Genomic DNA, 19,935 nt, shown 5'->3' on the forward strand with positions numbered 1-19,935 from the left:
GGCGAGGCGCTGCGGAGGCAGGTGCGGCCCGAGCCCCCGCGGCCGCCGCGGGACGGGCCCGGCAGCAGCGAGCTGCGGGAGCGGGAGGGAGAGCCGCCCCGCGGGTCCCGGGGCGGGGTAGGGGGGTGAATTGCATGGTGGTTTTCTCAGACACAGACCACGGGAATGTTCTGCAACGTGCTGCTCTTTCAGGTGGAGGAGCTCACTAAGGAAGCCCAGAATAGGGAGAAGAAGAAGGATACGTCTAGTGTAGAAGTACAGACAGACGAGTATGCGGCGTGGTCAGAAACAGGTAGAGTAATTGCATAGAGAGGTGCATGGGACAGTGATGTTAACGTTCTTTGTCTCTCAAAATAAAGTCCGTTTTAATTCAGTATTCTAAGCTGCATCAAACTGTGTAGCTTCACAGAAACTTTCAAACCCAAGCCACGTGTTTTAGAGCTGCTGTCATGAGTACTGGTGTGTTGTTACATGAGAAGCTGTCGTTTTTCTTCTGCTCACACTATTGCTTAGGTTGATGTCTTTACTTTGAAGCCTCTCTGTGCTTATGTGATATCCCTGCATAGTTTGGGGAAGTGTTTTCAGACTAACTTCTGTGATTTTGCACGTGAAATTCCTGCATTTTACAGACTTTTTAAAATTTTTCATATCTTGAGTTGAAACTTATGCTTTCTCAAGAAACTTGAGAAGCATATAGAAAACACGATAAAACAGCATGGACTGTAGCAGGAGTCATGCCATAGTAATCTGACAGCACTCTTCAATACACAACCTGGGTTTCTTTTTTCTTTATTTGGAACTCATAATTTGAATTTGTTTACTTCTCCCCCCCTTTTTCTATTTCTCTTGTCTGGTCTCACTGAAAGGCTGTAGTTTTCCAAGATTGTGACACTTCCATATTACAGTTTCTTGCAACAGTTTTGTTGTTGCTTTGTTTTGTTTTTCTTGTTCGTGTAGTGCAATGGAATTCTCTTAAGTATTAGTTTTTAAGCTTTTGGGGCAGGGGCGGAAAGGGAGAGAGGAATTACATAACTGTGTTTCACCAGTGTTCACCATTTCTTTTCCACCAGTGCAATTAAAACAAGACTTGATTTGTTCAGTGGCAGTAAAATAAATAAAAATGGATGACATTGTGGTGATTGATTAGATTACTTACATGCATACATTTTGAGATTAAATTTTAGGATGCTTCAGTTGTCTTGTGTAAAATACTGCTTTGCTAATTTATGTGACTTTTTTTCTGCAGATTATTACTATTATGAAAATTATTACAACACTGACACTCAAGATTGTGCATCTGAAGTGCAGCACAATCAAGGAGCTGAAGGCACTGAGCATAATGTGGCTGAAGAATCACAGGCAGCTGGTAGCGTTCCTTTAGAGGGGGATAGCACTGAAGTTGCTGCAGGTGGAAAAGAGGAAAACTTCACCCAGAATTATTCACAGGTCATAAAACTGTTTGGGATATTACAGATTTTGAAGTCACTATTTTATTTCTCATTTAATGTATGCTCTTTTGGTTTAGATATCATGTTTGTGTGTGTTACTGTTGTTTATTTTGTCTTACTTTGCTTTTGTTTTGTGATGCTTGCTCTGACACTAACAATTGTCAATGAGCATCTTTCTTTGTGCTTTGGAGCTTTTTTTCCTATGATGTTCTGATTGTAGGATTAGTTCTGAAGTTTAAAAATGTCTGCATGCTCTGACATATTTTCATTATAATTTTTCAATACCAAATGTTGTTACTGACCTTTTAAATGAAGGTAGGCAAGAGCACTGGTCTGAAAGCACGCAGTTTAACAATGCTGCCGGTAGTATAAAATTGATTAGTTTAAGTGTATTTTGAAGAAATCATAAACGTTAACAAGCATTACATACTTGTTTTAATACACTAATGTTTAGTCTGTTAATTTTTCATCAGTATTCCCAGTTATTTGTAGGACTGCATAAATAAATTGCTGCTAATTCTTGTTTTTATACTCAAATCTATAGCAAATTCATCAGCTCTTATGCTGCTGATGAAAAGCGCTTTTTCATGTAATACATGGATGAATGTGTTTATGGTTTAGATAGCATTAATACCCAGTTATATATATGCATTCTCTGTGTTTCAAAGAAAACATACATTATACTACTGGATTGGAAGCACTGAAAGTATGGCATGGTTTTATCAACATTTTTCTGTGTAATATGGCCATACTGACTCTTTCTTGTTTTTGTTTGTTTGTTCCTTTCCATTGATATAAAGGGGCAATATATAAGGAGAAGGTAATTGGTTTTCTGCTATTCAGCCTTCTACTTATCTTGCTCACTTGGCTTTTTTTGTGGTTTGACTTGTAGTAACTAAAATGGAACTGATAGTGGAAACTTAATTTAGAAAAGTAATGGAATATACTGTGTTTAGTTATGACATGAACAACTTCTGAAAAGAAAAGGCATAGGATGACATCTCTGGTCGCACTGAAGTCAGTGGGAGCTTAGCAGATTATAACTGGAGTTAACGTTCCTTCTAATATCCTCTGAAACGATCTAAATCCATAGAGCATTAATTTTTCTATTTAAAATAGAATACTCTACAAACTTGTTAGTTAAACCATTTGATATTTCCTGTATGGAAGAAAATTTAATTTCTTTTTGGTTTTAGGAAGCAGAAGATACTTCAGTACCAGAGGGTTCATTGGCAGAGAGCTTGAGAGCTGCTGCAGAAGCTGCTGTTTCACAGACTGGATTTATTTATGATGAAAATACAGGATTGTATTATGACCATAGCACGGGATTCTATTATAATTCGGTAAATATCTTTCTCAAAATAGAGGTAAAATAAGCTCTTTTGCAAATGTCAAAGCAATAAAAATGGTTATGAACAGAGAAGCAAGTATTGTAATGAAGGCTACTAATAAGGAAAGCTTGTTAAGAGTTGCTAAATTATTTAGGTCAAATTAAAAGTGGCAAGCCAAGCTTTTAACAGGCTCTTTGTCTCCTAGGTTTTTAACTTAGTGTTCTTGTATTAAAAAAAAGTTGCAGAAATTTTATAAAGTTTCTGTGCAAGTCTCAGTCAAGAGCTTGAGCTAAAAAGGTGTGACTGCTTTTTAAAAAGGCGAGTTCTTGAATCTGTGTGAAATCTCCGCCGTGGATAAGATATCTTGGGAGAAAATGCAAGCAATAGTAATTTAGATGAGTACATATACCAAGTAGTTCCTTCTTACAGGAAAGAAAATACCATTATAAAAGTACCAGATAGTGGATCCATTTCTACATTATGTTTTTCGTAAGACAGCAATTTGTTTTCTGTTTGGCCTATGAACTATGTATATGTATATACGTAGCAATATCTCTAACTATAGATCCGTGCATATACACTGAGAATCACAAAACAAGTTGAATTACTCTGCCAAAAAAGAAAACTGCAAGTTTGCAGTACTACATAAATTTCAAAAACAACCAGCCAAACAAACAAGAAAACTCTATATGTAGTGTTCCCAAAAGAAATTGGGTAAACTATAAATTACAAGCAAGTTTATGTGAACTTTGAGAAATAGCTGCTTTGCCTCCATCCCCACAGTGAGATATTTGAAAGGGAAGTCTCAGTCTACTGTGAATAGCCATGAGTTTGGGAGTCTAAAGTCAATGTCATTTGACCACATTTTTTACTGGAGCCACCAGTAAGTGTGGTTCAGTAAAGCATGTATAATTGTGCTTGTTAGGTTACCTAAGAAAACAGGAGAAATTGTTTTGATTGCAAGTATGTTTCTGTATTTTGAGTTGTTATTTTATTGTTGTTAAGTCCTATATTCGTTATATCAGAAGTAGTTAGGTATGTAGGTGTCAGTGACTGGAGTTAAAGATCTTGACTTATATAAATACACAGAAGATAAATGGATGTATTTGTGGGTTTTTTTGCTGCTTTTTTTGCTTTTTTCTGTGTCCTGCATGACAGGAAATATTCTTTAGTACCTCAATTATTTCCTAAAATTTGACTGTTTTGTTGAACTATTTGATAAATGCTATGTAAAATAAATAATGATAGCATCGTGCTTTTTTTTTCTAAAGGAAAATCAGTTGTATTATGATCCAGCAACTGGAATTTATTATTATTGTGATGTGGAAAGTGGCCGATACCAGTTTCATTCAAGAGTGGATCTGCAGTCTTATCAGGCTTCTAGTACTCAACATGCCAAGGATAAAAAAGGGAAGAAGAAAAGAAAAGATCCCGAGTGGAATACCTCAAATGATTTTAAGGTAACTGTAAGAGATGTGAAATGTAGAACCTATTTTTTCAAAATGCAAGTTAAGCTTTACTTTTTTGTTGTTGTTTTGATGCTGCTGAGGGACAGTTAAAATCACACTCTGACACGAAAGCACTAAAATAACTTTTCCATTGAATGATTAAGAATGGAACCTTAAACTTAGATTTTGTTACAGTTTTGGTGCTAGTTAGATCTTTACATTGGGATGTTAGTGAAACTCTTTAATGGGTAAACACATTAAGGTGAATTATGTTAGGGTGTGGACTTAAGTTTTAAATATAACTGGTTTTGTATCGGCAACTCAACTGTTGCCCTAGTGACTTGTTTTTAAACTTGTTTGTTGAGTAAAAAAAATTTGTTGTTTTTAAACAAATTCTTCATGACTCTGTATTCCAAAGCTCATTTCAATGCTGTTTTACTGTGTTTTTTCCATCAGTGGGATTTATGAAATGTCTGTGATATTTTAATTCTTTTCATATTATTCTTCTATTGATATTTTATTTGAGACATTTTGTTGTCCTTAGTGTGAGTTAACTGTACATCTTAATGAATAAATGCCCACTGTAATCAACTTTAGGTTAGGAAGGTGTTATTTTCCATATCTGTTGTCCTCTGATTGCTAAGAAAGCATACCATATGTTACCTAATTGAGTGGCTTGAAAAATATTGCATATTGCTCATACCTGAATAGCAGAATTTCTGTTGTTGCACACCTGTTGACATTCAAGTAACATTTTCTTGATGAATGTTATTACCAGTGTTGAATCAAATCCATCTAGTGCTCTTCTGCAAATCTCTTTAATTACTTGAGATTTAATTGAATGTATTGGCTGCAGTTGGCAGAACTCGTTAGCTTTCATTTCTAAAACTTCTTGCCAAGCTGGTTGAAATCTGAAATAATTATTTTAATGTACAGATTTTCTTATTAAACAATTGCAGAACATGAATGGAGAGTTCAAAAAAGTGTGCAAAGATTTAGGCTTTCTGAAAGTTTTTTTTAATGGAAACTTTTATATAAAGAATTACTGAAGGAGAGTTATGTGGATAGAGGTTACTGTTTGTTAAATCCATAATGAATCAGTTTGTGGCTGATGAAGTGCTCAGAGCAGAAATTCCTGTAAGTGGGCCATTCTTTTTGAAATCTTGAGATGGATACAACTGAGTGCAACAATGCTTTAGACTTGTGAGTTAATGAGGTTTTAGATGTTTTTATCAGCATTTGTGCTCTGTACTTGGTGTCTGCCATGTACAAGTATGGGATTACTTTGTCAGTCTTAAAGGCATCACAAATACAGGATTTAATGTGCTTTCTGCCAGGCTACAAAATGGAAAACTTGTATGAACAAGCCTGCCTTATGCAAGTAGTAAGGCACTTTAAATTTAGTTCTGTAATGAACTGTTACATATTGACCTAAATCTTAAAGTATATTTAGAAAAGTCCCGTGGCATTGCTTTGACCTAGCAATTACATTTGAGACTTTCTGGAATCCTGTAACCTTATGCTTAGATTGTCTGATTGAACTTAAAATAGCTACTCCTCCTGAGCTGGTTTTATATTAATTGAACGTTCTTATGCAAATAATCTTGTTAGGAAATTAGTTTTTTCAAGTAAGTTTACATTATCACAAGGTAGGAGGTAAACATCCACTTTTTACAATGTGTTTTATTGATGGTGAACTAAGTACTTTGCGTTGTTTGTCAGTTCCATCTGTTTGACCAACAAGTTAATGGGGAAATCAATCAAATGGGTGATGGTGTCATAGTAAGAAACAAGACTGCTTTTAGCTTGGAGAAAAAAAAAAGTGAAATTTAAAACAATTATTCTTGGTATTTTTTCTCATTAAGAAATTAATTTATTCGATTTAGAAACAAGTTAAAATAGAGTAGAAGTTAAGATACTGTTCTGATATGAAAGTTTTTTTAGTTATAAAACTGAAAAAGTTTGCTAGCCGTGCAGTGTGCTTTTTAGATGTATGGTATTTCTTGGCAATATGTTGTTGTCCAGTTCTGTCTGGTATTGTTGAAGGTGTTAATTAGTTCATGCTAGTTATTGTATCACCTAAATGTATCCCGAGACAAAAATTAACTGCATGAATGAGACCTTCGAAAAACATACAGCAAAGTTGATATATGGAAACTCTGGAAATATCTAGCAAATTGTTATGTCAAAGCTTACGGGCTTCATCAATGACATTTTTCTTTTTTCCCCATAAATGATTTTTACAAGTCTGTATGAACAGTTTATTTTGAAGTAGTGTCTAAAATTTTATTGCAGTATGCTGCTGAAAATTCACTTCTGTTATCATATTTTCCATTTTAGATACTCTCTAGGTACTTCTGTAAGAGACTAGACTTTGGTAGTAGTATTTCCCATGAAACTCTTGAAGCAGTGATTATTATTATTATTTTTATTTTTAATCATGTAGTTTACTTTTTGCTGATATTCATCCCGTCTTTAGGTACGTCAGTTGACAGAAACCATGGCTAATCTGAAGATTTCTTCTTTTGGATTGGCAGCTTCTGGTGAAGGTAGAGTTGAGACACCAAACACATTAGTCTGTGGATGTTTACCTTTAACCTTGATATATTTATTTTTTAAAAAATCATAGTTAATGTTTAGAAAACTATTTACATAGAAAAATTACTAAACTTTTTGCCTTTTTTGGTTAAAATCAGTTCATTTGAAGTAGTTTCTAATGTATTTGAAATATTGTATGAATAAAATATATGAAGACATTGGTGCTCTAATATCCGGGAAAAGATTTAGTTCACTGTGGTAATATCAAGTGTCTTGTCTAATAATTTAGGTGTTCTTTAGATAAGGCAATTCTGCTTCTTGTAATTCTCAACTGCCTGCTGGTTAATGAGGTAGCTTTGTTATGATATGGCAAGAGGAGTTTTACTATATTAGAGTTTTTTTGTTCATTTTGCATTGGAAGTTCCTGCATTGTGTAGACTGGAAGACAGTAACAGGAGTGCCTGTAAAATGGCCCTATCAAACAAGGGAAAGACCCTTTTAAAACTCTTTAAATACTTCAAATACTTCTAAGTATTTCTTTAATAAAATACTTAGTTTCAGATTCTTGTTTCAAAATAAGAAATTTGGTGCTAAATACATTTAGCCTTTTCAATTAGTGTTACATATTCATGTTATATTCACTTAAATTATCTAAACTTAAAGCCAAGAAGCAGCAAACCTTTCGGACATTTCTGAAGAATTGCATTTATATAGATTATGTTTGAGTTCAGTTGAGCTAGATAATATAGTTGAATTAGTGCATTTGCTAGAACTGAGCCAGTTATGGTGATTAGAAGCTCAAAATTATTAGTAGTCTACTGTGTAGACCTGCTGAAGAGTTGTATGAAAATATAGGTAGATCTGGCATAATAAAATGTGAAGGCATTCTGTAAAAGACAACGTTTGGGTTTTGCTGTGTCACAGAAAAGCAAGAATTTAGGGTTGAAAATATTTTAAGCATTTTTAAAACACTTTAGTTGTTATCCACGTATTTATTGTAAGTAGGCCAATTTGTGCTTCAGAAGGCTTTTGTATGAAGGCTTCTTTGTGACCTCTTCTTTGTAAAGCAAACCATTGCTTCCTGTCACATGACAAGGATTTATAATTTTTAAAAGATTCCCACTTTATGGGATACATAGAAATGACATGCTGATCACATTTTTTTTTAGAGGATCATAATATAATTAAAGTTGGAAGGAACCTCTGGAGAACCATGTAGACCAGTGCCCTTGTTCAAAGCAGGGTTGACTGGAGTGAGTGAGTTGGGAAACTGTCTAGCTGGGTTTTGAGCATCTCTGAGAATGGCAGTTCCACAGCCCATCTGGGCAACCTGTTTGGCCAGTCTCGTAGTAAAGAAGTATTTTCTTAAGTTCAAGTGGAAATTCATGTGTTTCAGTTCATGCCTGTTGCCTCTTTCCTGGGCACTGTTGAGAAGCTGATCTCATCTTCTTTATGCTTTCCCCTTGAACACTTAACTGTACTAATAAAACACTACTACTCCACAAGAGCCTTCTGTTCTCTGGGCTAGGCAGTCTCAGCTCTCAACCTCTCATAATATGAGAAACGATGCAGTCTCTCACTCATCATTTTCGCCACATTGCACAGCTCAGCCCAGTATATCTGTGTCTCTTGAACTGGTACTGAGCAGAGAGGAGGGATCATCCCCCTTGACCTGCTGGCAAAGTTCCCTAATGGGGCCCTGGATGCTGTTGGATACCTTTGCTGCATGGGCATGCTGTTGGCACATGTGCAACCTGTCCTTCAGGACCCTAGGTTCTGTAATGCATAGCGGTGTGTGGGGTGATTACTCCCCCCATTTCCCTTGCATCTTTGGCTGTGTCTTTGCCAGGAATGTAGAGCTGTAGATGAGCTCTGTTCTGCAGTTATGAAATAGGTTATTATGGAACAGATTCATCTCATTGCTGGTCGTCTTTCGTGCTCTGTTGGTGAAAAACCAGAGGTTGTGTGGTGATGGCCAGCACCAACAAAGTTACCCAGAGCTGAGCTGGGCAAAGGCTCTGTCCAACGTGAGGCTATTGCGGTATGAAGAAAAGGATGTGCCTGGTATTATGGTGTAATAAGAATGTGGTTGTAGAAGAGCATGGACTTGCATAGTATTTGTGATGTGCTATGAGCTTGGAAAGAAGAGTGAGATACCCTCAGAGGGGAAAAAGTGCAGTGCTTTTATTTCTTAGATCATTTGGGGTTGTATTCATTGTATGTTTTATTTACTCTTGGTTCCTTTTCCTAAGCAGTGGTAGTGGAAGTTATTAGCTGCTGTTTCCATAGTTACTCACATGTGGTGCATACCTTCTGCAGCAGTACTGCAAGTCATATATAATGAAAAAGGGTCTTAAGGAATCTACATCCTGTAGATTCAAGTGTTTAAATAAAAGTAGTATTATGCAGTAATTCAGCTAATTTATTTTGTGTTTTGCATAGTTTTGGTGAACAATAGTGTCCTGAGTACAATAGTGTCCTGAGTTTGTTCTAGTTGATTTCAGTAGGAGGATTAGTCGTCTCAGAAGTGTAACAGCTCTGACATTGTTCATATTGATTTAAAAGCATCTGTGCTTACTGTTATAAATCCAGTAAATTTTCTTGCCCTAATTAAATGGGCAAATAATCACCTCGTGCTGATTTGCTGTTTGTCTTTTGTACAGATGTAGTGAGTCTTTTTGTCTTGCTTGCTAGAGGTGTGTAAGGATACAATTTCTGCAGAAGATGGAGAATGTGAAGATTACCTTTATATCAGCACTTAATAAATAACAAGAGAATTTAGTTTGTTTTTAAGAGCTGATTATAATAAAATCCAGAAACTATGGAGAACAGGTTAAATGGTTGTGTTGGTAGAATGATCTACTGATGGTAGAGAAACCCTAAACAAATCTGAGTAATGCAGACTGGTAGTTCTTCAGTCAAAGCACTATGAGTCCTTTCAATATTTGATCCTTCTTGAGGATCTGTTCAAAGTGTTTCAAAAGCACCCTGGTAAGGTGCCATTCAGTGGCTTGACTGCATTGCTGAGAAGTTGTTTCATGTTTGTCTTAAAGCTATGCCACTGATAAGGTTTTACTATTTTGGTCAAATTCACTTTTCATATTGGTAAACTGGGAAAGCTTTAATTTCCCTATGGTTGATATTCACACTCATTCGTATATTTCAAACCGTGGAATGTTCTGCATTTGGGGAGGGGGGAGAGTCAGGAATGCTTTTTACTTTATCTGCTTGTATGACAGTATGTCCTACTATTCAGGACCATTCTAAACAGTACTTAAATGGTTTTAGAAAGGTACTTGTTCTAAACTCAAGATATAAAACCTCAAACTTTATTATTTGCTATTTAACTCTTAAAGTCACCTAATTTCTCTTTGGAAAGAAGATTGTTGGGGTTGGTCAATTGAGAACTAGATTTTTCAAGATGTGGTGATGGAAGAACCTACAGGAAATCATTTTGTTTGGTACAGTGGCAAAAGTATTTTGGTGAATGGTTTTGTTAAAGTTGCAGTTCTGAAAACAGGAAGAGAAGGTCACTAGTCAAGCATTGATGGGCATTTCAGGTGTTTGGGACCATTATGGAAAAAGAAACAAGAAGACAAAAGCAGGAGGAAGATCTGATGAAGATCAACTGAAGATGTTTAAAAAGACTTGCAGGAATTGAGAGAAACAAAAGGAGGAATCGTAAAATCAAATCTGGAAAGCATTCAGGATGGTATTGTACAAGTTGGAAAGTGAGGACAAGGATCTTGAAATATAGTGTGAGAAAACAGGAGTAAATAAACGTTAGAAGAGAAGAGGAATACAGTCGTACTTTCCCAAGGAGAAGATGATCTTAGCCATGTCTAGTAGGATATGGAAAAGGTTTCTACTGAAATATGTCTGTTATCTGCATGCACTAAACTTTTTGAATTTTGAAGTTGTTTCCTAACTGTTCCTAGGGAAAATACTTGCTAGTGAAAACTTCAATTTCAGGCTACTAGCAGAGTTTAGAATAACTCAATCTGTAAAGAACGTAACATTCCTCAAGTTTGATTTCTGTAAATCTTCCCCAGGATTTGGACACAGAAGAGCAAAAATCTGCTAACAGTCTGAATTGTTCTTCCACTACGGAGCAAGTACATCCTACTGAAGAGGAAGAATCTCCAAACACAAGAAAGAAAACTAGAACGGACGCGGACATACGAAACAGTGTAACAGCTAAAGACTCGATTTCTACAGACAACATAAATTTACATTCAAGGAAAAGTACACCAGATACTGGGACATGTACAGATGACAGTAAAACCATAGATACAGAAAGTGAGCCAGAAGAAGGTGAAATTATGGATTCTGAGTATGAAGAGTATAGCAGTGAGGAGGAAGTGACAAGTGAAGAAACTGCTGAATCAGAAGTCTCAGAATATGAAGGTGAATTATTGTGGCTTTTGTGTATAGTATTATTTTTTTCCAGGAGCCCATTAACAAGAAAATGATTTGGATATTTAAAGTAAGTGTGCAATGCGATATTTTGGGTTAAGCGCTGCTGTGTGTGTGTGTATATATATAGTGAATGTTTGCTTTCATTCTCTCCCTTTTCACTATAGTCAGAACTAAGCAGGAATGTTTTATCAAAGCTCTTGGTTTTAAGTGTGCTTACCTAGAAGCCTAGATGATTGAATAAACTTCGATCAGATTAGTGACTGGAAAAGTGAATGTGCTAAATAGAGATTCTAGTGTGGACCTCATGGTGGTTCTGTGGATTAACTTTAAAATTAATATGTAGTATTTCTAATGCTTTTGATATACTCATGGATAAATCAGTGTAAGAGTGAAATTCACTGTGGTGAAAAAGTGAATGTGAAATATTCCATACTGCCCTGAATCCTATTTTCTGTGTATTTCTGTGTCAGTTTGTAAGAACTTAGTTGAGAAAGGACACTGTGTACTTTGCTTGTGTCAAAGAAAGAGTTACTATAGGCCCTCAAGACCTCCTTGAAGTTGAATAGTCATGCAAAAAGATGAATCTGTGGAAAAGAGTGTATAGCAGAGGATATCCCAGATCACAGGATGAGATAAAAACTATGGAAGTCTTTACTGCAACTGGTTTCCTGGTTAACAGTTGCAGGTTCTTTTTTCTTCTACTATTTCATTTACTCATCCACTCGATTCTGAGTGATTAATACTAGTCAAAATGTGCTTGCTACACTCAGGCTTTTAGATTTTTTCTTTCATTGTTTCTCTTATCTTATTGATTCTGCAACAATGTTAGAGTAGAAGAAACTGGAGGCAATTTCTCTCCTCCAAATACTTGGTGAGATGGTCTCTTCTCAGCTTGCCCTGTCCTTATATCAGCTCAGTGAAGGCTCTTTCTACAAATGCAGATCCAGGAACAAAATTCATATAGCTGTTACAAATGTCATTAATATGTACTGAGACAAAGAGTATGTGTATCTATACACATATAATCTCATCTATTATTTCTTACCTGTGTTGATGCTCAGTGCTTGGTAAAACTTAGGAAAAATGCGGCATTTGCCAGAGAATTAATGAGGTTTATGTGCACTGGGATTAGGATTTAGTGAACAAAGATGTTGTTGCTGCTCAGTAAAATCGTGTTGAACCCGATTATCCTTAATCTGTGGGATTATAACTAATGTGGGATTGTAACTAATGGTCCATAAATATGTAGTATATTATTTAATTTTACAAGTTTATATATTTTATTGTTGTAAATATATGTGTATGTAGATCTGAACTAGAACAACTTTTCTAACTCATCACTTAACGGGAAAGCAGAAAGCTTTTGAAACAGTAGTTGCATCAAAGCTTCTTCTCAGATATGCTTATGTTTACTATTTTGAAACATTTTTTTGCCAGATCATTTTAACTAACGGTGATTCAAGCTTTATGGTATAAAAGGATACCAGTTGTTTGAAAATTATGTAGTTATGAACTATAGGAGTAAAATTGTGATTTGTAGGTAGCAATGATTTTGTTTGTTTTATTACTACAGATGAAGAAAAAATATGGCCTCCTTGCATCAGAGTAATTGTAATAAGATCCCCAGTACTACAGACTGGATCACTTTATATTATCACAGCTGTGAAACCTGCTACAATTGGAAGGTAAATCTGAATAGAACTTATATAATCTTAAATTATCTCTATCTTTGAAAGCTGTATAAGCTACTCAATATTCCTGTCTACTGTTCTAGCTGGCAGCAGTTGTCAGGTACTGTGTTTAGCCCACAGTAAGAGGTTTAAGCCACCTAATATCGTGGCCGCTGTCCTAACAGCATGTGCAGGTAACAGAGCTCAGCAAGCCATGAAAGCCTCTTAGGCAGTGAAAAACATCTCAATGGAGTGGATTGCTTGCCTAAGGCTTAATGGCAGCATAAATTACTGGTAATTTATTGAAAACTATTGAGAACTAACTATCTTAGTGAATAAATTCCTGGGCTCCTGAGTGAATTTTTCAGAAATGAAATAATATACTTTAGAAATTCAGGGCTTCGAAGAAGCATAACAGTTGCCTTTGCAAACCTGGACTTATCGCACATTCAGATTCCAGTAGGGTCAATGCATCATGTTAAAATAGCAAGTTTGACTTTGATAGCCTGTTTATGTGGCTTATCTTGCTAGAAGAAAATACATCTTGTATTTTTTGTCATTGTGCATATTAAAGAAGTGCTGAATTGAGTGCTGTATTAAGACCTCTTCAGTATTTACTGTTATCATCAGCTCTTCAGCTGCTTTTGATTGGGGCTGGCACATGTCTTTGATTTGCTCTTAACTGAAGCTTCCCAGGTCCATCTGTTCATAAGTTTAATAGATGTCAGTGCTTGCAACTTGCCTTCTTTCCTCTTTCTTTCAACTGCAGTAGTTTTGACTGATAAATCTGTGCAGGTTACTATTCCATTGCTTGTATTACCTGCCTAACACTGCTAAGAATTGAACTGTCCTCCAAAATTGATGCACCAAAAAGCATAAATGATGCAGAGTTCACAGGCTGTAATTTACAGGACTGGTAGAAGATTAAAAAATCAGGTAGAAATATGAGATTTCTTGGATAAACTTTTAAAAGATGTTTTTATCATGTGGCATTGCCAGCTACTTAGATAACAAATGATGAAGACATGTGAAGCAATTCTGTGCCTCTTCCATTGCAACAAAATACCTCTGCATCTATAAGGATTCCCTTGTTGCTCAGTGGGAAATATGATTGTAAGACATTATAAGAAGTACTTCCACTTTATCATAATTTATGTGTTGACTTGTCTTTCCAGAGAAAAAGATGTTGGACATACACTTCAGATTCCTGAAGTTGGAGTCAGTAAGGTAATTCTTGTTTTTGCATGATACAACATGGGTGAATTATGAAGCTTTAGATTTTATGGCTTTAAATTTTATCAAATCTTTTTTCATTGTTATTGTTTCTTTATTTTTTAAGCAGATCTAGAGTGAGATGTGCTTTCATCTACTCTGTGAAGCTAGAGAAACAAGCAGCCTTTTGCTGAAAAGAGACTTGATGCAAACAACTGTGTGACTTCCATGTTACACTTGCTTGAAAATTGAATAGGTTGTATTTAAACTCTAGGAAAGCTAAACATCTTTTTCAAATTGGAGTTTGTCCACAGTAAATAATTGCCCTCTGAATCTTGAATTTGCTGCAGTTCAGATTACATTAACATGCTTTATCTTCTCCTCAAGGCAACAGTATAAAAAGTGATCTTCAGGGAGCTTGAAGATGTAATACAAGTTTTTTTAGTGAAGATCTTAGACAAATGTCTTCTAGCTAGGAGAGGATTAAAATAGGGTGCTCTGTTTTACTGAATATATCAGCACAGACTAGTAATTAGCAAAGGTGTGATCTGAACAAAAAGGGGGGGTGAAATTGCATATATTAGTATGTGAAATACACTTTACTGAGTCTTTGGTAAATGATAGTTCTAAATAATCAGACATGTAGCATATGTATATTAGGAATTTCCTGTGAAAACCTTTTCTGTATGCTAATGAGCTTTTCAGAGATGTATTTTTAAACTAAGCATATGAAGCAGTCAAAGGGTCTTCTTTTTTTTGCAATGTTAGCCTTTTTTGTCTTGTTTCTTGATTTGGATAGCAGCATTTGCCAATACTTTATGGGCACCTGATTTGCTTTTAAATACTTTCATTCAAATTAACTATGTACACTACAAATTATTTCATTTTGCAAATGAAAGGCAGAATGTTAAAAGGACAGACTTGTAGAAATGCAGACTGTTGATACCAATTTCTTCCTGTTAATAATTGATAAATATGGACCATCCTGGCATTTTGTTTAACATAAAGTTAAAATGAGTAATACCCTGCAGGTAAGACAAGTAATTTGGTGTAAAATTCTGTCTCTCCCACTTTTGTAATTAGATTGTTAGTTTTAATGTCAGAAAGGTAATAAAAAGAATGGCAGCTAATGGACACGAACTGTTGTGTTCTGCATGTTTTGATGCACATGCTAATACATCTGCTTTGGTTATGGTGGTCCATGTAATGTGAAGGTGGAGAATAAGATCAGATTAAAAACAAATGCAGATCTCCATATCTTTTGAATGTGTGCCACGAGGACAGGAGGAGGCTAGGATGGTGGTACAGTCTTTTATTCTCTTTTTTTGCAAGGTAAAACACACCTGCTCTACTGGAAGTGTATGCTTTTTCAATACTAATCTCTCTTAAAGTCAGCTTGTAGACAGAGAATCACACAGATTGTTTGAGGTTGGAAGGGACCTTTAGAGGTCATCTAGTCCAACCCCCTTGCTCAAGCAGGGTCATGCCATAGGTATATTATCAATAAAGTATTTCATGTTTTTGCAGCCTATTTATTTACATCTCAAATGGCTGAGGTCATAAAGCATTGCATAATGTGACTATTAGAGTACCAGAACCACTCCCTAAAATACCTTCTGAAATCTTAATGTGTAAACTGTGAAATACGTAATGAGAACATTTCACTTACATTCTTGTATTTATCAGTTCCATGCAGAAGTGTATTTTGACCACGATTTGCAAAATTATGTCCTTGTGGATCAAGGGAGTCAGAATGGAACAGTTGTTAATGGAAATCAGATTCTCCAGGTGAGTGGACTTAGTGTAATATTGCTAAGCATTATAAAAACTTTATAATATTATTGTATATGTTAAAGAAATGTACTCATGATTGTTTCCATTCACAAACAACAGATTTCTCTGATACAGTATTCACTACATCAAGTCCCTCCTGTTTTTAGAACCAAGTGTAGCATTTGGCTTATCTTCTAATTAGGAAAAAGCCATTCCAATCACAGAGTGTAGACTGAAATGCCCGCTTGAAGCTTTTGCCTGGATTCATGAGGCCAAACTGAAACATTACAGTATTAGCAGTATTCCTGCTTTATAGTTTTTTGTCCTTTGTTGCTAATGGATAAACATGACTGTCAAAACTCTCTTGCTGTAGCCCAAAACAAAATGTGATCCCTACGTCTTGGAGCACGGAGATGAAGTGAAGATTGGCGAAACTGTACTTTCTTTTCATATACATCCTGGCAGTGATACTTGTGACGGTTGTGAACCGGGGCAAGTCAGAGCACATCTTCGCCTGGATAAGAAAAAGGAATCATCTGGTTAGTCATGTTATCACTGGATATATTTTCTTTAGTTCTTTGGCATAATAATTATCTCAGATGGCTTTAATCTTGCAATTTTCATGTCCTTTGGGAATAGCTTTTCAACACCTGATGTGTTTTTTCGCATGTATGTCTGTGTAATGTTAGAACAAAATTTCTGTCCATCTTAGTGTTTAAAAGTACTGTCGTTATTCTATTAACTTCAGTCATACATTTTTCCTTTTAGTTTGTCCAGCACTTAGCAAAGAAGAGAGAGAGTTAGTCAGAAGAAAAGCATTAAAACAAATATGGGTGAAGTACGGTTTACAGGTGAGTTTACAGTGAAGGTTGATTACTTGCTTGAAGTCTGCACCCACTCTGTGATTCCTATTTCAAGCCATGGGTTTCAGTGAATTAGCAGATTTTAGAAACACCGAAGCCTGTTGGTTTAATGCATGTTTGCCTCTTGTATGCTAACTAAGCTAGTCATTATTTATAGATAAGAATGCCATCATGAATGTACAGGCAATATGAGGTGCAAGTATGCAAGCTACTTGTGTGTTAGAAATCATTTTGACTACTAGATGCTACTAGTCTTGCATCTAACAGTTGTGACCTTTACAAAGAAAAAACGTTTCTCAAATTCTTTAGCTATTGAAATCACATTGATACAAAATGCATACGTGCATTCTTAGTTACATATTTCAAAGAAATGGGTGCTGAAAGACAAGCTTTATATTAGTCTTGTGGAAATTTCAGTGGCTTGTCAATACAGCTTTGTGCTTAATATGAGACGATCAATTCTTCGTACAAAGAAGTTTCAAGATTGTCTGTATGAAGTTGATAAATTACATTGTTATGTGATGATGTCAATAACAAACTCCTGAATAAGAACTCTGTAGTATTTTGCTACGAGTTTTAGAATTAATAAAATGAGATGTAGCTGCTTCACTTATGGATGAGGAAAGAATCAAGGTATCAAAAAAGAGACTTTAAAGCTAGGCATCATGTCCTGATGGAATTCCTTCTGATCCTAAAGAACACAGAGTATGAAAATAACAAAGCAGTGAAGAATCCAAAGTACAAAGACAGAGCAGGAAAACGCAGAGAGACTGTTGGAAGTGAAGGAACTTTCCAGAGAGATGATACTCCAGCTTCTGTCCATATGTAAGTTTATTAAAAAAAAAAAACCTCAATCCTTCAGTGGTGACTTTTAAAAATGGTGTACAGTAATTGTAGGTCTAATTTGTAAGTTTGTAAAAGGATGTGTGGGGTAATGGACTGTGAGCACTAGGACAATAAGGTGGTGAGGTACTTGCTGCCCTTTCACGAGGGCAGTTGATTTGCACTTGCATTTTATTTTGTAATTCCCAAAATAACCAGATAGTTCAGAAGCATTTGAAGACTTTGGGGGTGGGGTGGGAGAGTCTTGGATCCCAGGTAGCCCAAAGAACCAAATATATGCATGGAAGAACTTGAAACAGGTGGTGTGAGGGTCTTCTAGATAGTTTTTGATACAGATAGGAAGAGTTGGTTGTAGTTGGTTGCTGATTTCTATCACAGTGGATGAATGTATGTTAATTTTTGCTTATCAGTTAACTTCAACTTTCTTTAAAGTGAAATCAGCAACAGCAACAAAGGACATAAAATGTTGGAGAAGATGGGATGGAAGAAAGGAGAAGGCCTGGGCAAGGATGGTGGCGGTATGAAGGATCCGGTGGGTCTATTTTTTTTTGCTTGGAACACAAAGAAACTGAAACGCACTTGCAATGAATAATGTCCAGCTGTAAGCCATAGATGATTCACTTAAAACACTTCAAAGTCATCAGTGGTAAGCAATAACGTCAGTAGAACCAATCTCAAATAATTCTTCAGTCAAATTTTTTGAAAGTTTTCAACAATTACATCCCTCTAGTGGAAAACACCAGTAATGTTCATTGTTTTGAAACCAAGCAAGGGAAGACAGCTTCTAGTCATGTCAATAATCCCATGTTTGAATACAAAAATAATTTCGGTCTTCCTTCAAACTTAAGTGAGGTAAAATCATTTTAAGATGGGCTCAGAGCCACACCTTGCTCTGTGCCCCTTGCAGAGCTAAGGAAAAATTTTATGACAGTGCCCTGGAGTGGGCCGCCCAGGGAGGTTGTGGAGTCTCCTTCTCTGGAGGTCTTCAAAACCTGCCTGGATGCCACCCTCTGCCCCATGTTCTAGGTGACCCTGCTTCTGCAGGGAGGTTGGACTAGATGATCTCTAGAGGTCCCTTTCAACCTTAAGGATTCTATGATTCTGTAATTCTACTTACTGCACTCAATCCGTGAGCTGTACTCCAAAGGTTAGCAGGTAGTAGGTGACATCATTCAATATTTCAGATTGCTATTTTGAAGATTCATCAAATTGTTTTAATAATACTTCAGATATCACTCTGTGATCTGATTTTATTACTGACAGAATGTTACACAGAAGTGTAAGGGGGATTAGTACTATAAAGCATGATTTGAAATATTTAAAACACCTAATTCTGCAGTTACAGCATTTCTTTTTGTGTGTATTTGACAGATTCACCTTCAGTTACATAAAACACATGCGGGTTTGGGTACAAGTAAACCAGCTTCAATCGAAGATGTTCAGATCACCCAGAGCAAGAATAAAAAGAACTGGGATAAAGCAAGAGAAAGGTTTGCTGTAAACTTTCAAGAGGCTAAAACACAAAAAGATACACCTAAGGTCATGCCTTGGGTTAGAGGAACTGCAGACTAAAAGTGACTGTCCCATAGCAGGGTAATTTCTCTGTGTAAATAGTTGGGAGAGAGTTTATTTTTATTCACTTTTTCTCTTGCTAAAGCAGCAGTTTGGTGATATGCAACATACCTTTGTGAAAAACCTCTTCAAGATTAACTCTAGTTATGTTCATGGGTTTTCTGTAGTCTTCACACTTTTGTAAAACTACATTTTTAATAAGAAATGAAAATTTAGAGGGGTATTCAAAAGTAAGTACTTGAGAGTGATTTTATCATGAGCAGGAATTTTCTTCGATTGTGTTTTTAACATAATACTTCATGGAAAGTCAAAACATTTGTTACATTTAAACTTAATACTCTGAACTTTGGAGCAGTGGTTTAAAAGCAATCTCTAGGGTGGTGCTGTGGGGGTGAAAATACTCCCCCAAAGCTGACATGCAGAGCAGTACAAGAGCCTTTGAGAATGGAATTTAGTGTGAAAGTTCAACAAAAACACATCAGTATTAAACATATGCAATTGAGTAATACTCAAGTATTTCAGCCTTCCTTCAGAGGAAACTAATTTGGTTTATATTAACAAATGTTGTATTCCATGAAGTATCCTACCAACATCGGTGAAGAAGAGTCTTCAGAGGACAGCCTGTAGCAAAATTTCTTCTGTGAAGAACCTGCTTGAGCCTTGTTCAGTAAATCTGTATCATACCTTTAAAAGAGGAGGTATGTTTAAAGAACTGCTGTCTGTGTGCATTATTTATTAATTTCTTGTTCTGATGCATCCGTTGCTGGCAATGGAGTTTATGCCAGAAGAAAACCAAAAAAAACCCTACCAGATCTTCA

At 35.9% G+C, this 19,935-nt stretch overlaps 1 protein-coding gene across 1 annotated transcript in view; it reads left to right on the plus strand.

Annotated features, from left to right (window-relative positions):
- Nucleotides 1-19,935, plus strand: part of AGGF1 (angiogenic factor with G-patch and FHA domains 1) — a 24,679-nt gene extending 4,744 nt beyond the window's left edge. Inside the window, exons 2-15 of the mRNA XM_026035399.1 lie at nucleotides 7-21; nucleotides 193-292; nucleotides 1,247-1,446; nucleotides 2,645-2,791; nucleotides 4,051-4,239; nucleotides 10,818-11,172; nucleotides 12,758-12,869; nucleotides 14,030-14,081; nucleotides 15,753-15,854; nucleotides 16,213-16,378; nucleotides 16,608-16,690; nucleotides 17,400-17,527; nucleotides 17,978-18,077; nucleotides 18,917-19,935. Of these exons, the coding sequence (XP_025891184.1) occupies nucleotides 7-21; nucleotides 193-292; nucleotides 1,247-1,446; nucleotides 2,645-2,791; nucleotides 4,051-4,239; nucleotides 10,818-11,172; nucleotides 12,758-12,869; nucleotides 14,030-14,081; nucleotides 15,753-15,854; nucleotides 16,213-16,378; nucleotides 16,608-16,690; nucleotides 17,400-17,527; nucleotides 17,978-18,077; nucleotides 18,917-19,117 (1,950 nt within the window). The 3' untranslated portion in view covers nucleotides 19,118-19,935. The remainder of the gene's footprint in view (nucleotides 1-6; nucleotides 22-192; nucleotides 293-1,246; nucleotides 1,447-2,644; nucleotides 2,792-4,050; nucleotides 4,240-10,817; nucleotides 11,173-12,757; nucleotides 12,870-14,029; nucleotides 14,082-15,752; nucleotides 15,855-16,212; nucleotides 16,379-16,607; nucleotides 16,691-17,399; nucleotides 17,528-17,977; nucleotides 18,078-18,916) is intronic.

Source organism: Nothoprocta perdicaria, unplaced genomic scaffold, assembly GCF_003342845.1.
Source record: "Nothoprocta perdicaria isolate Ctin4 unplaced genomic scaffold, notPer1 scaffold_1, whole genome shotgun sequence".
Taxonomy (NCBI): Eukaryota; Metazoa; Chordata; class Aves; order Tinamiformes; family Tinamidae; genus Nothoprocta; species Nothoprocta perdicaria.